The sequence below is a fragment of the Ctenocephalides felis genome, unplaced genomic scaffold (genome assembly GCF_003426905.1).
Source record: "Ctenocephalides felis isolate EL2017-DRISC unplaced genomic scaffold, ASM342690v1 CF-g0.4_SCAFFOLD_01492, whole genome shotgun sequence".
NCBI lineage: Eukaryota > Metazoa > Arthropoda > Insecta > Siphonaptera > Pulicidae > Ctenocephalides > Ctenocephalides felis.
Genome location: NW_020537646.1, coordinates 52,130,984 through 52,148,363, shown reverse-complemented (window position 1 = coordinate 52,148,363; position 17,380 = coordinate 52,130,984). Strand labels below are relative to the sequence as shown.

The window sequence follows — 17,380 nt, the reverse complement described above, 5'->3', positions numbered from 1 at the left end:
ATTATTATTTCTCTCAAAAACTGCCATTTTTTGTACAATTAGCTCTGTATCTTCGAAATGGCTGGGCCTGCCTTTGCCAAAAAATAATAACCACAATTTTCATTTTTGATTTTCGGCCCATTACTATAACTACCCTACGGGAAGTTAATAATTATCAGATATTTTATAGAGATTTAATAGTGTGTACATATTTTGTGCCAATTTTTTGGGTTCCCTACGAATATTTAATTTTAAAGTTTATTCATATGGTTCAAATAAATGTCCTCGACATTTTCGACAGTATGGAATAATAGATTTGAATGATTCAAAAAACATTTGGTTCGTATCTATCGCGAGGAGTTTATACAACAAGCGCGTCTAGCCGTTTCGGAGGTATGGAGCACAAAGGGTTGTAAAAATAGTCATGAGTTTTTGAGAGAACGGATCATTAGATTAGATTAATTCAAAAAACATTTTGCTTGTATAAACGGTGTGATATAAATGTTTTTCAGAACATTTCGTAAACTTGAAAATTTTGAAAAAAATCCAAATTTTCACAAAAAAATTAATTCAAATTTTCGATTTTTTTCATTTTCAAAAAAAAATCGATTTCTTACAAAAATTTTTGAATATTTCAAAATTTTCAAAAAAATCGTATATTTTCAAAAATTTCCAAATTCTCGCAAATAAGAAAAAATCGATTTTTTTCAAAAATGCCAAGAAGTTTCGAACTTTTAAAAAATTTTCAAAATTTAATTACAAAGTATCATAAAAATCAAATTAAAAAAAAATTGAACGAATTTTTTGTAAACATACACATAAGTTGTTTGTAGAATACGCTCGTCGCCCAATTTAATAAGCACTTATAAATTTTCAGATGTATTTGTAATAAATAATCGGTTTGAAAATATTTAAAACAATTGTAATTAATTATTAGTGATTATTTTCATTCCTCGAATGTTTAATTACGGTACGGAAAGTTTCAGCAATTTGCTTTGAGGCACAATGTCATGCCCACTAGTTTAATAATAAAATTACATGCACCTAATTTCAGATTGCGCGAAATATTATGATAAAAAATCCTAGATATATGAAAAATATACCTGTACTCCGTATCTCAGTTAATTAATTGATAGCCTTCGCCAAGTAAAATTGTGACACTAATAAAACTGAATGAATTAGAAGACTTCGAATAAAACCGGTTGGTTGTTCACTCCAGTTTCGGTTGTACTTAAATGTTACTTCATTCGAGTTGAGAGCCCAGAACTAAGTAGGTCTTGTACCGACAACTGTACACGCGGAACTGAGCCACACCAATGTTCTGCGCTTGTGATAGTCGCTCTAAAACAAATCCGGTGTCACCGTATTCTCAAACAACGCTTCTGAAGTGATATATACATGAACATAAAATATTCATAATGAAATATTTCCAAGTTCAATGCCAAATTATTCAATAATAGAAACTTATTACATTAAATTAATCATTTTATGCTAATAAAAAATGCAATAGTCTATTCATTTGAGATATATTAACAAATTAAGGTAATCATAATGTCTTAAATTATTTATTTTTTTATATATTTTAATTTTCAAATTTAAAATTTAATATTAGAAATTGATTAATATACATAAATGTTTTGAGATTTTACAAAAATAATAATAATTAAGCTTAGATGAATTAACCAGCCTTAACTAATAATAGATTTAATTAGTTTTTTAACAGTTGAAATTAACTTTAAATAGCGTGATAAGTAAATAAAAATTAATATTTTATGTAAAATTTATTTAAATCTTTTACGCGCAAAACTTAAAATTGAGCATCATACCAAATGATATAAAATGTTATTCAAGTAAAAGCATAACGGTATTTTTATCAACTAGTGGAGTTAGTGAGCACAAACTAATTCGACATGATAATGAAATAGCAACATTGAAATAAAATATTTCGTAATAATTTTTGGTTGATTATAATAACTATAATTTAACTAGTTTAAAGTAGCATTTTGATTTACGGCTAATTGTAAGATGCATAAATGCCCCGAAATTCGTAATAACTAACTTAATCAACCAAAATTAAGATTTAGAGATGTATGTAACTTCCAGTTGTTTATTTCGAAAATAATGTTTTCTCTTTCACTTAAATCTAAACCTTGCGATTTCCAATTGATATCTATTAAACACACATCAATTATCTGTATTTATTATATTAATTTTAGCGCACAGACACGTGCTTGTATATCCTAAACTGTAGTCTATTATTCCAAATTTATTTAATTTATATAATTCAATTTTTGTAAGACTATTTAGTGCATGAACTTTATCGCCATGTTAAATTTCATTAAAAACGGCAAAACTTTTTTAAGAAACTTAATAAATTTGCATCTGCTATAAGAAACTACTGGCACGATTACATATATTATATACGTAGTTCTTGATATTATTTAATAATTTAAAATAATAGTAACATTTTTTACACAACTAGAGAAATTTTGTAGACTTGTTCATTTACTTTTTTGCTTATTCCAAAGCCATTTCTGATGGCTTGCCCGATCTTCTCGCAGACCTAATAGCGGTTCCTTGTTGTGTTTATTCCAATGCCTTTTGAATTTTTGAAAATCAAATTTTAAATTGTTACATCACAGCGACTTTAGACACAAATTTTCATATCATATCATATTTTTTAACTTCCCGTAGGCTAAGTTATATTTATTTATTTATTTATTTATTTTTATTGGCTTCTGAATTACATCTAGCCACTTACAGTCTAATATAAATCATTACTACTCTAAATAATATAAAATGTATACTTATAAGCTTGTCTACACATATTTCTATAACTTAATTTTACACTCCGATATAAAATTAATTAAAAATTTATATATTTCTGTATTAGATAATAATGTCACTAAATTAAATGGTTTCCTAATATTTTTGTTTCTGTAGATCTTATTAATTAAATTTACACGTTGATTGTAGTATATGATGTATTCAAGAATAAGGTGTTGCGAAGTCCCAACTGCTTCTCCACAGACACAATATTTGATGGTGCCAGCTTTAATCGATACATGTAGGCAGGAAAGTTACCATGATTAAACCTTTAGTGTGATTTAGGCTAAGTTATAGTCATCGCAAAAAAATCGAAAATGGAAATTTCAAAGGTTTCTGAACATTTTGCCATACCTTAAAAAAATGTATGTATGTGTGTGTGTGTTTGTATCTTGAAACTTCAAAAAAAACAAATTTGAAGAACTGATTAAATTTTTAGGAAGGAAGGGCTAGCCGTTTCAGAGGCGGACGGAGGATCATTAAAAGACAACATTTTTGTATGTTTATATGAAAAGAAATAAAGAATACTTATTAGAGTGGTGTTCGAATGAAGGATCTTATCTTTTATTTTTGAGAACTATATAAACTGAATTGCAAAACTAAAATTATGTATACAAGTGGTGGCGGGATTAGCTCATGAGTAGCGTTTTTAGGCGTTGAATTGAATAGAAAGTAATAAAGACGTAAGAAGATAGAAGATACAATAATATATAATAAAGAAAAAAAAAGGAGAATGAAGTTACGTTGAAGAATACATAGAATAGGATAGAAAAAAAGAAGAATGAAGTTACGTTGAAGAATGCATAGAATAAGATAGAATATAAAATTTAAAAAGAATATATGAAAAAATTGAAATTTTGTTGTAAAAAAAAAGCCTTCCCTAAAACTAATCGTTTCTTCACAAGCAAAATGTTTATTGAATCGTTCGAATCGGTTGGTTTGTTCTCTTTGTCTTCACCAAAAACTAATCAGCACGCCTTCTCATCGTTACAAATTGAATGTTTTTTGAATTATTAAAATCGGATGCCCTGTTCTCTCAAAAACTTAATTTCCGTTTTCTGCACTCTTCCATTTATCGAAATCGGCTACCCAAAACCTAATTAGCGCTAAACCACATAAGTAGAATTTTTTTTATTTATCATTCAATAGACAATCAGAATACATTGTTTATATAAGCCTAGGTCAAGGATGAGCCGGAGGTTTGTCTGCGTCCCGCCAAGCATTTCTCAACTACAGATTATTTTTTTAGATATTTTATCAAACACGGCTGTAAAGGCTAATTTTGTTACCAGCCAAATACTGGTAAAGCAGAAATAGCATTTTCTGATAAAATAAATATTAATTTAACAATATTGCAAGAACTTGTCGCGAAGTTTAAATCATCGTGAATTTAAAAACTTCTTGACATTTTAGAGCGTGAATATGACGATGTGCTTTTCAATACGAAAGTACGTTAGCTCAATAGTGATGCAATGCTTAAAGGAGTATATGACCCAAATGGCAAACTACAATTGTTTTTGGATATGTAGTACTTTTATCAATTTGGTAATAAAGAATAATATCTTTTGTAGTATCTTGTTTTTCACATTTTATTTTCAGAAAAAGAAAATGTGAATAAATTTTAATTGTGATTCCAAATGGTCAAAGCTAACAAAACAGCTGTTTTAATGTAAATGCTTACTTCGCCATTTACCATGCAAAATTATACAGATTTAGGAAATTTATTTTTTCAGTAAACATCGCATTTTTTTATAAATCTTATGTCAGCCCTGAGAAATTTTCGCTTTTGCAAAAAAAACTCAAATCAAATTATGATAAATTGTTTTTTTGGAAATACGTATGTGTGAGAACAACTACACAGGTCCACAAAAGAAAAGTCGCTGGATAATAATTCATTCATTCAGAAAGATTATGCCAGTTTTTAAATGTTTTTCCATATTTTGTGTTCCAATTTTGACTATAGATTTATATTCAGCGGAAATAGTACATTGAAAATACATCGGAAACCATACACACCCGATCCAAACAACTTTTTTTTGTGGACCTGTGTTAATTTCAACTATGAAATTCATAAAAAACTACCACCTATCAAAACTGAGTAAAACATATCAAAGCTGCATGCGTGTTGCTACTTTCCATATTAAAAAAATAAAATAAAGAACAAAATTTAAAAAAAAACGGCTGATATTGATCAGCTTATATAAAAAAGCAATGCTAAATTTCTTATTAAAGTTTTCAAGTAAATTAGTTTTTCTGTTTAACTATTATTTGTTTTTATTTTGTATTTATATTCATAAACACTTATAGTATACAATCGTAATTATATAAAATATATACTTTATTCAATTTTGTATTTTTGTTCTTATCTTGTGGCAATTTTGTAATTCTGTTGCAGTTGCATTATTCCCGCACTCAGTCAATAAATCTTTTGACCTAATTTTAGTTCAGACTTTTGAAAAAGCTTCAATTTTATTCAAAAAGAAAAATTAATTTATATTTATCATGGGTTGTACGACTGTAACAACTTTTTTAAATTTTGTTCTTTTTTTTTTATTTTATTTTATTTGGCCTCTTATTTACAAACCAGCCATATACAGAGTTTCTTACATTTAAATTCGAATTTTACATTTAACCACAAAACTATATAAATTTTATAATATTCAATATATGACACTAAATTAACTAAATTAAATGTTTTGACTACACTTTTTATTCTATATAATTAATATAATAAATAATCCCTATTTTTTGAAATCTGCTACATGTTCAAATTATAAGTTGTAAGGATCCCACATACTACTACTACACAAATTTGAAATTCATTTATATCTATATCTTCGATATCGATATTCACAATTTTTTTTTTTTTAATCATAATAGCCGCTCCACCTTCTCCGTCGACTCTGTCGGCTCTGATTAAATTATATTTTTTTTATAAAATATCGACTGTTCCATTTAAACCAGGTTTCAGATAATAATATAATATCAATTTTATGTTGCTATATAAAAATTTGCAAACTTTCTTTATTTGCATTAAAAGATCCAATAATCCATTGTCAAAATTCATTAAGAGATTTATTATTTCAATTTTAAAATTTATTCAACTATTTACATTTTTATTTTTTTTAATTTTTATACTGATGTATTATTGCCAACTCCAACTGTATTTTTATGGGCAATACTAGATTCTTCAAAGTTTAACTTTTTGCAAAATAAATCAACACCATTTTTAGCTTCTACCAAAAGTTCATCTATATCATCACCTTCTTTAATCTTGAATCTTTCCCTCAATTTCTTCAATAATTCATCATAATGTATTTGTATTTTTTTAATTTCTTCCAATTCTGAATTTTTACCGAATTTCTCGTCACTATGTGAATTTTCCACACCCAATGTTATATTTAAATTCTTATTATGCATTTGATTATTAGATCTGACATTTACTGTTTGCCTTCTTTCAATTATTCGCCTAGGTTTATTCATTGCCATTAACCTATTTGGTTCTATATTTATTTCTTGCTCTTGAAGATGGCTTAGCAATTCGTACTTATTTTTATGTCTAAAATTATTTTCAAATTTAGCCGTTTCATTAACTCTAGGAAATGAATTTTTAAATTCCGGATTATAATGATTTATTTTAGCTGATTCTGCATATTTTTGATTGCACATTTTCAGAATATGATATATTCTGAAAGGCCATTAATTCTTTAATTCTTTTATGATATTGAAACACTTCGCAAATTTTATCATTTGCTTCATGTTGTTTATGACACACCGCGCATTCAAAATCTTTTTCAATGAGGCATATATCCGTGCTATGTTCCCTAGCGCACTTGCGACATCTAGTTTTGCTTTTACATTGTACTCTGATATGACCATACCGCCAGCATTTGTGGCATTGAATAACATTTTGGATATATGGACTCACCTGCAATTTCACAGAATATATCGAAACTTTATCTGGCAAATAGTTTCCTTTGAACATAATTTTAACCATTTGCGATTTGTTAAAACTATGGCTTGTATTTCTTTTTTTTTTATACACTTTACATCAATTATTTCAATTTCTGATTTAATGACTTGTTTAATTTCTTCCTCATCCATCTCGGAATCAACATTAAATATTATACCTGTTCTACATAATTTATGTTTAGGAATATATACTTTTATTTTGTTTTTGTTCAAAAAATTTTCATTAATTATTTTATTTGCAAACTCAAAATTTTTGAATGCTATTTTAATTTTGTTTTTGCCAATTGTTGTGAAATTTTCTATATTATTACTTAATGCTAGGGAATTTTTATAAATCATTCTTCCCAACGCAACGCTATGGTAGTTACCTAGATTTTGATTTTCTGATTCGGCATAAACTTCATAAGGCCCTTCATCTAATGCACTATAGCAATTCATTACGCTAGTTAACGTATTGAAATTCTTATTAAAATTTTCTTTAACTGCAATATTATTATGATTTTCCTCGAATTCTTTTACAGCTGTCAATTCTTTTTGATCTATATCGACTTCTTCCTCAACAACCATATCATTACTATTCTCATGAGATTTATTTACACTAACTGCCCCACTAGTTTCTTCTTCAATTACCATATCAATCCAGTTTTTAACCGCTTCTTTAAAATTTTCATTTGCTTTGTCTTTATTAATATTTATCATTTCTTTTATTTGCTCTTCATTCAATTCCATTATAATTTTTTTAATTACATCTTTATTTAACGTATTCCTTTCCGATTTCATTTTATTTATTTTATCCATTTTTTTACTATCTTTTCTTATTTCTGACTTATTACTACTAACTACACCACTTTTTTTAATACTTTTACTATCACTATTTTTAACATTTAGATCCGATTTAACGCTATTTACTTTATTCGAATTAACTAATTTTCCAACATGATTATCACTTAGAATTTCATTTTTACTATGAACAATACCTTCGGAAATATCATATTCAGTATAATCCGTATTATTAATTAATTGCACTGCATTACTTATTTTAATGCCAGTTTCAACTTCTGTGCTCACTACACTATTGTTGCTGGATACCGGCAACCGCAAATCAGCAGGCCCGAGCCTGTGATTCATACCACGTTTATTATTTGTTATCTAATATTATTTGTATCAGTTTCACCTCGATCTTTACCTGTCGAACGCTCGACCTAAACTGCGAAATTTTGTTCTTTATCTTAACTTTCTTAATGCGGAATGGAAAACTACATACAACTTCAAATTTTCTTTATTTTATAATAGTCATTTTAGTAGTCCAATCATTTTTTATTTAGCTCGGTAATCGATCAATTAACTATTCTTGTCTTTTTTGTGAACTTTTTTAATTGAAATTCGATCAAGATTTTTCTGAGCTTATAAAAAAGCTTAAATTTATCCGCTCTATTTGCTGCAATATTTTAAAACCAATTAAATTCTTAGATATTGGCAATGAAATGGTTACCTCCGATAAAACTAACTGATTTGCGGGCTTATCTTACTGTACAAATATTTTCCGATGTGCATTAGAAATACATAGATTTTGAATGTCTTGCAGAAGGCACAATTCTAGCAAAAAAAATTAGAAATTTAATATTAAAATCTGAAGATAAAACTGTTTTTGAGAGAAAATCTAAATTTTTTTCAGACTTATTGAAATCCCACTCGTTTCGCTAAGCATAGCATAACTTAATTCAAATATGTATGTTAGTATTTCAGCGTTGTAGTGGGTAAATTATCAATGTAATATGTGTTAGCTGCCCCTTTCATTTATATACCACATATTTATACATTCAGAATTAGTTAGTCATTTCTAATACTAATGATTTTCTAAAAATACTTTCGGTGGCTAAACGTTTGCCGGGTCAGCTAGTATATATATAAATTACGTGCGGCCCGCCAAAAAATTTTGAAAACCAAATTGGCCCGTGGGTTAAAAAGGTTGCTCGCCCTTGGTCTAGGTGATGATACTATACTATAAAACCTCTAAACGCCATACTATATATGGCGTTTAGAGGTCTCCTTCATTGAAGAGATCCTCTGCTAGAATTAATCTATAGCTGTCTGTATACAATTTAATATTGTAGGTCTTTTGGCCATGTCTTATTGAGTCTTCTTGTTTTTTACATTCGTTATTTTCCATTTTGTTGATGATTTGCATTTCAGCGTTCGAATGTTCATCGATTTTGTTGTGGTAAGAACTACTCCGGGTGTTTATAATTTCATTTACAGTTTTTTTTTCCAGATCCCTGTGGATGGTCTCATTACTTACATACCAAGGCGCATCCTACCATCGCCCTTAATATTTTGTTCTGGGTACGCTGTATAATTTTCATGTTTGATGTACTTGCACATCCCCATAATTCTATTATGTAGCCCGATATTGGTACTAGTACGGTTTTGTACATTAATCTCTTGTTGACAACGTCGATGAAAAATTGTATCCTCACATGCACATCCAATTTTTCTAAGTCAAAATGATCAGAAACGATACAATAACTTACTCTGTGGGAAGTTAAAAAATAAATACAGTAAAACCTCCATATTCGCGTAAAAATGCCGCGAATAAAGAATCCGCAATATTATATGTAATTATAGATGATACGTTCCAAGGTTCCAAGATGAAAAAATAATCTGCAAATAATGAATAAATACGCAAATGCATGATGGCATTTTATTTGGAATTGTAGGGGATACGTTCCATGGTAACAAAATGAAAAAAAAAATGTGGAGCACTATTATGTAATATGCAATATTTTAAGTGTAACAGATCCCATATTAAAAGTAGTAAGTAGCAATAAGTATTAGTATCAAGTCTAACATTAATATAAAACTTTATATAATTACAATAATATGTTAAAATAAGCGTCAAACTTTTTTTTTTTTTTTTGTAACTCAGTTTTATTTAGCAATCAGAAATACATAAAGATTCCTATGAGCTAAAAAGACAATATTTATGAGTGATGCCTAAGAAGAACTCCAATGAGAACTTCTCAGTTTTACAATTAATATGATATATTAGACCTAATCTAAGACTAAGTCTAAGGGCCATTGTCGTTTCAACCTCCTAATGCCAAAAGGTTGAGTAATGTCAACTATAGAAGGGTTCAAATGTGAGTCCAGTTTGCGCTTATATTTTTCCTTAACTTCTTTAAACGTTAATTGCACCGTTTTCATGTTGAGGTCGCTGTGAATGGTTTCATTTGTCACGTACCACGGAGAATTAAGAATTGTACGTAAAATTTTTGATTGAGTTCTCTGCATTATAGCTACATAAGATTTGTAAGCACATCCCCAGAGCTCAATTCCGTAGGTCCAGATTGGTTTAATAATCGATTTATATAGCAGCAACTTATTTTCGACAGAGAGCTTCGACTTTTTACGCAGTAGCCAATCAAATTCTTTCATTTTGATCATTATTTGCTGCTTTTTTGTTTTTATATGGCTTTTCCAAGTAAGTCTGCTATCTAAATGGAGACCAAGATATTTCACTATGTTCTGTTTCGGAATCTGGACGTTATTTAAATTTAATAAAGCGTCAAACTTATAACCAACTAATTTTAATATGACATCTGTCATTTTTTTTTTTGCACGAATCTGTACGGCGAATCTGTTCGCAACGTGCGCAGACAGAAATTTTGCAAGCAAAAGCAAACCACGCGCATGTCAAAAACAGGATTCGCCGTGCGCGTTCGTGCAGTGGAGACGGGCCATTAAGTAATATTGATAAATAATAACATAAATTTAAATAAATAAAAGTGCAAAGGATAAAATTTACATGAAAATAATATCCGTAATATGATTTGATATAAAATATAAGCAAATAATAATAAAAATAAAATTAATAAATAATATAAATAAAATTTCCGAATGATAAAATAATATTAGAAAATTCATAAATAATTAGTTTGTTATTCGTCGACAGTTCGGAACGTTTATTCAGTAGCCAGTAATGTTTTTTGAATAGTTCATCAATCTGCTGTTTTTTCTTGTTAATGTGAACTCTCCAGTTCAATTTTGTGTCTAGGTGTATTTCGAGATATTTTACGCTATCTTTTACTGGGATTTCCTGTCCATTTAACTTAATTGTAGGGCATATACCAGTACGCAGCGTGAAAGTGATATGCGTAGATTTTGAGCCGTTTGTCATAATTCTCCATAAAGAAAGCCATTTTGTAGCAATATCTAGATGTTCTTGTAATTGTTGCAAAGCTATTGCGGGATCTTTATTGGAGGCAATGATACATGTATCGTCAGCAAATGTCGACACGCTTGTTCCGGAGTATAAAGGAAAATCCGTTGTGAATATAAGAAATAGAGTTGGAGAAAGGACGCTTCCCTGGGGCACCCCAGAGAGGATCTTTTTTTTGTCGACTCCTCGTTGTTAATGCTGACGAAAAATTCTCTATTTTCAAGGAACGATTTTATTATTGAAAATATCGGTTCTGATAAACAGAGTTTTAGTTTGTACAACAAACCAGTGTGCCATACCTTGTCAAATGCTTGCGCAACGTCTAAAAATACAGCCGAACAATATTTTTTTTGCGGGTAGCGTTAATTATATTTACTAGGCGATGAACCTGTTCTATGGTTGAGTGTTGTTCTCTAAAGCCGAATTGGTGATTTGGAATTAGGTTTTGATTCAACAATTCTGACTTAATGCGTTGGGGTAATAATTTTTCAAATATCTTTGAAATACAAGGAAGTAGGCCTACTGGTCTATAGGAAAACAATAAATGAGGATCTTTTCCAGGTAATAATCTAAATCCCTTTTCTGGCAGTTCTTTTATCATTGTTATCGTAATTTTATCTGGCCCAGGAGATTTATTACGATTTGCAACCTTGACATAATTTTTCAATTCGGTCACCGTTATGCGTTTTACGATTTGGCCTGGTATAGATTCATTCTGTAAACAATTGTAAATAAAATCTTCATCGTTTACGTTGCAACTGCGGGGATGAGGCTGGAATGTATTTTTCAAGTGTTCTGAAAATTCTTCCGATTTTTCTCCTGAACTTCTTGCCCAAGAACCATCAAGTTTACGCACTGGAGGTATATGTACTATCGGCTTTTTCAATCTCTTCGTTGCCTTCCAAAGATAATAATTTGTGTCTTTAATAGATGAAAGATTAGTTAAATATTTTTTAAGGCATTCGTTCTTATATTCATATAATAAAGTCTTAAGATTCCTGCAGGCACAGTTAAATTTGTTCTTATCAGTCGGTGATCTTGTGGTTTGCCATATTTTTCGCAGTTTGCGTTTTTGAGCTATAATTTTTTTAATGTTAATAGGATAATTAGGTTTGCAACTTGCATTTTAATGTATAGTAGGTTTTTGAGCTGCTGATGATAATAGAATTGTGAAATTTGTTATCGCCAAATTTAAATCCTGTGCATTTTTAAGAGGTATGTTGCAAGTAATTTTTTCATCAATTATCTCTTGGAATAATGGCCAATTAGTAAATTTATTTGTGAGAAAATATGAGTTTTGATTTACTTCTGCAGTTGTAGAATATTGCAGAATAATTGGCGAATGATCAGAATTTAAATCTAAATTTGATTTGATATCTAAACAATTATCGTTAACGCCTTTAGTTATGAAAAAATCTATTAGATCAGGGATTTTGTTGAGATCTGTTGGCCAATAAGTAGGCTCGCCGGTGGATATTGGCTTAAGATTGTTTTTTTCAATCGATTTGTAAAGTTCTCGACCCCTAGAGGTGATCAGTCTAGAACCCCAGAATGTGTGCTTAGCATCTCCTCCCTCTATAAATGAACTGCCCAGCGTATTAAAAAAATTTATAAACTGACCTTCGGTGATCCTATCTGTCATACTTGAATGTAGAAATGCAAATGATATAAATATTTTATATGAAGTAAGTCAAAATAAATGTGAGAAATTACGAAATTGAAATTGAAAAATCAATCAACTTGGTTTAGTCCCAAGGAGCCATTACACATGATGTTCCTCTGCGGCTCTAGTATATAGATTATATTATACTTGTTTGTAGTATCCCGTATATTTTACATAAGTATCCTATGTGTGAAGTCGCTAGCGAATATATTACAAAGGTCTACTGGCACGTTTTTCTTACTGAGTGCATTCATAATGCAAACCCAGTAAGCGGAAATAAAAACATTCTTCTACTAGAGAGTACGTTTGCTTCCTTAGCAGTATTAACTACAAAATTTATAGCACCAATAGTTGATAGTCTTTTGCAAAAACCATACTGACTGTCTTCTAAGATTGGTTCAATAACTGTATCTATTCTTAGGAGAATTATTATTTTAATAAATTCACCTGCTGTATCCAACATACATTTCGGAAGGTAGGATGACGGTTTGTCTGGTGATTTTTCCTCTTTTGGAAAAAGTACTTGGCGACAATGTGGTTACTATTCTATTCAAGAGTAGGACAAGTTGAAGGCATTAGTTGGCTTCGACTTACACTTATTTTGATTTTTATTTTGTTTTTTTACTGCCAAGCCAACTCTAAACTCATGGCCAATTTATGTCACCACTCAATACATAAGATCTTATACATATGCCTTATATCATATATAATGTCTATCGATAAGACAAGATCAATGTCTGTGAGGTGATCGAAAATAAGTTGTATTTTATTTGTGTGGATACCGGTACTGTAAAGTAGGAGAGTTGTAAAATTAGGATCTGTGCATTTGCTGTCGCTATCCTCTTCGCTTAGGGCGAATTAGTGATGGACGTTGAGTCAACGAACGGTTATTTTCAACCGTTTTTTCTTCGTCACCGAATCAACCGTTTCGTCGCAACGAAATAACTAGTTGAATATCAACTAGTTTTGCAATGAGTTGAAAACATGGACATCAGTTAGTTATTCAACGATATAGATATTCGTTCGTTGTCGAACACGAACTCAAGGTACCTTTGGAAAAACCTAGGTTTGCTGTCAAAAAGGATTCTATCAAAATTGCTTATTGTTAGACTACTATTATAATATTGCAGATCCCTAAAAGGAAATTGCCCGCACTGAGCGCTGGCATGCAAAATGCCCAAAGTGGCCGTAGTTACTGGTGACGTGATAAGGGCCTGAACATTTTGAAAATTGTATTCTTAAATTTTCTGAACAAACATATATTTCTGGAACGATGCAGTTACAAAAAATATTTTTACACATTTATTATAATTAGTTGTAATTAATTTATTATAATTATACATATTTAATGCATCTAATTACTAGTCATATGATTTTTAGTTTCTTATCACACAACAAACAAAACTATGTTTAAATTTGTCAAAAACAATATTTTCAACAAATGTTGGTGGTTCAAAATGTTGAGAAAATAGTGATTTGTTTTTTACAGATTTGTAAACATAAAAAAATGTAAAAAGAAAAATAATAATAAATGTCATGACAATTCACATTTAATTCTTTTTATTCGTCAAATCAGTTGACAACATCAACTTGCCAATTTAAAAGAACAACTTCATATTACCAACTTTCAATGGAACAGTTATTTCAACTATCAGTTTCTTAACGTTGCCAGCGTTGAATTGTTAAAAATAACTATAGTTGAAAAATAGCTAGTTATTGAACTAGTTGACAAAAACACGTTAACCATTTCGTTTCGTTGACGACAAAACCGCCAACGACCCATCTCTTGGTGCTAATGGTTTTACTGGACATTATTATATGCTTATTTATCTATGCTACTGGATATGCACACCGGTGGAAAATCCAGGCGATTTGTATATGGATGAATTTGAATGAATATGTATGCCGACGGAAGTCCGGTGGTCAGGGCTTGTAAATGTGGTAGCCCGATGTGAGCCGAGAACTGGTGGTTCTGAAAATTAAATGTGCAAGTAATTACCATCAATGAAATTTAGTTAGCGTTAACGATCCAACCGTTACATCATTTTTTCGTAAAAAGCGCGATTGGTTGCTATTTTAAATACAGTATAGATCGGCATTCATGGTATGAATTAGCAGACTAAATGTGTCAGTATACAAGGTTTCGTCAAAATCGTCAGAAAAAACTCAACAATTAATTACGAAGAAACGGTTCGGCCGATTTTTATCAAAAACAAATCAGCACAAATTCCCAACTAATATCTTTGGAAGTGTAAAATTTTGAAAGTCGGTTGAGTGTTTTTTTTTTCGTAAAAAGATTGAATTATTATACCGATCGTCAAAACAAATATACGCTTGTCCTTATCCAATTTTATCAAATGCCATCAACGTTTTTGACAAAACACCGAGAAAAGCTCAATTTTTGACTATCATACAGACACATATATACTAAGATAGGCAAAAGTAGTTTTGCCTACTTCGATCTCAACCGATTTAGAACGATTTGGAACGTCGAGAAAACATAAAGTTAGCAATTTGGATTTTCTGACAAACAAAACTTACCTATAAACTATTCCTCATTCATTACAATACTGAATTACCCTTTGCGCTGACTCGTCGGACACTTAAAACTAATCTGCAGGCGTCATCTACCGGTATATACGTAACTTTATGTTATCTTTCATTCTAAATCAAATATACATACCTGCTGAAATCTGTTGGGGCAATCGGGAACATAACTCGTAATAAAAGGCGTCACGGCTATACTTGGCTGTGATTGCTATATTGAATTTTGACAAGTGTACAGTCATGTCATGACATTGTATATTGTACACTGATAATATTGATTAATGCTGCTCTTACTTGAATATAAAATGCTCGTCTTTACGAAGGCGAGGTTGTGGAACGTGTAGATAACGCGATGTAGATTTTAAATGTAGTGCGCAATTGTAATAGTGATAAAGTTATCTTTATATATTGACGACAAGCATTGATTCACATCATGGATCCTTTAGAAGAGCAATTGGCTGCACTTCAGCGATTAAAAAACAGTGACTTGTTGCCAGCAATATCTGCTTCTAAAAAAATAGCTCCAGCTGTTCCTCCCAAACCCAAGAAAAATTCTCCACAGATTCCTAAAAGTTGTTCAATTAAAATAAATGTTGAGCCGTCTTTTGCCACAGTATTAAAAAATCAATCATCCAATGCTGATTCTCATTTGTACACTAACTTACCCATTTCTAAAGCATTAAATAATTCTACAGAGCAAAAGAACATGGACCATATTTATGACAATTCTGCTGAAAGATCTGTACATAGCAGAAAAGTCAGAGAGGGAAATAATATTTATTCAAATGTGCCTAATATTTCTATGTACAGCAATGTAACCTTTCGAGCTTTTGAAGGAGAGGATCTTCCACCGCCGCCACTAAACATACAAGATCCAAAATTCTCAGAATATACTCAGGAAGAAGATTTACCACCTCCTCCTAGTCCAGTGAGTTCTAGTTACAGCGAACTTAGAAGAGCTACTGAATCCTTATACCAGCCTTTACCAATTTCACAATATCCTCCTGCTAATTATGGAATCTATGTACCAGAATCACAGTCCTCTTCTACATATGAATCGATTTATGAGCCTATTAATATAAGGCCACAAAGCGAAATGTCATCACGTTCCAATTCATATTCCCCATATGTTAGTAGATCTCAGACACTTGAAAAACATTATGTAAATACTCCGAAAGAATCTGAAGTCGATACACTAACTGATTTATTAGTACATTCCTTAAATACAAATAGAGATTGTGATATATATGGAATATGTGTGAAATGTGGTGAGCAAATTTTAGGTGAGAATTCGGGATGTACTGCTATGGACCAAGTTTACCATATATCATGCTTTACTTGCTGCCACTGTGCTATTAATCTTCAAGGAAAACCATTTTACTCCCTTGATGGAAACCCATATTGTGAAGAGGATTACCTAAATACATTGGAAAAGTGCTCAGTTTGTATGAAACCAATTCTAGATAGAATTTTGCGTGCCACTGGGAAGCCTTACCATCCCATTTGCTTTACATGCATTGCCTGTGGTAAAAGTTTAGATGGTATTCCTTTTACTGTAGATGCTACAAATCAGATTCACTGTATTGAAGATTTTCATAAAAAATTTGCTCCACGATGTTGTGTCTGCTCACAGCCTATAATGCCTGAACCTGGCCAAGATGAGACAGTGCGTGTAGTAGCTCTCGATAGAAGCTTTCATATTGGTTGTTACAAGTGTGAGGATTGTGGTATGCTTTTATCTTCAGAAGCTGAAGGACGCGGTTGTTATCCATTGGATGATCATGTTCTGTGTAAAAGCTGTAATGCAAAGCGTGTTCAAACATTGACTACGCACATGACAACAAATTTATGATACAATGAATAAAATGAAACTGATATAATTTGTACTTAATTTTATAGTTACACATATATATATATATATATATATATATATATATATATATATATATATTATAATCAATGATAATAAAATACCGCAGTTTTTAGGAACTATCAAAAACATATTCGGAATATAGTTTAGAAAATTACTGAACGTTTATAAATTAATCTGAACAAAATATAAACAACACTTGAATCGCAAAGTTAAAATTATTAATTTCAAGTATATATGTAAGCTTTAGAATTTTTTGAAATTTTAAAAAACTCAAAAATGTGTAGTCAAAATCAATTTTGAT

General features: G+C 30.4%; 1 protein-coding gene across 1 annotated transcript; it reads left to right on the top strand.

The window, feature by feature from the left end:
- The first annotated feature begins 15,452 nt into the window (after nt 1–15,452).
- Nucleotides 15,453–17,095, top strand: LOC113370027 (thyroid receptor-interacting protein 6). Its single transcript, XM_026610675.1, has one exon. It carries the CDS (start codon nt 15,640–15,642, stop codon nt 17,056–17,058), a length of 1,419 nt encoding a protein of 472 aa, XP_026466460.1. The 5' UTR covers nt 15,453–15,639; the 3' UTR covers nt 17,059–17,095.
- Nucleotides 17,096–17,380: the final 285 nt, after the last annotated feature.

Coding starts and splice junctions, on each gene's coding strand:
- LOC113370027 (XM_026610675.1), top strand. CDS start 15,640: ATGGATCCTTTAGAAGAGCAATTGGCTGCACTTCAGCGATTAAAAAAC.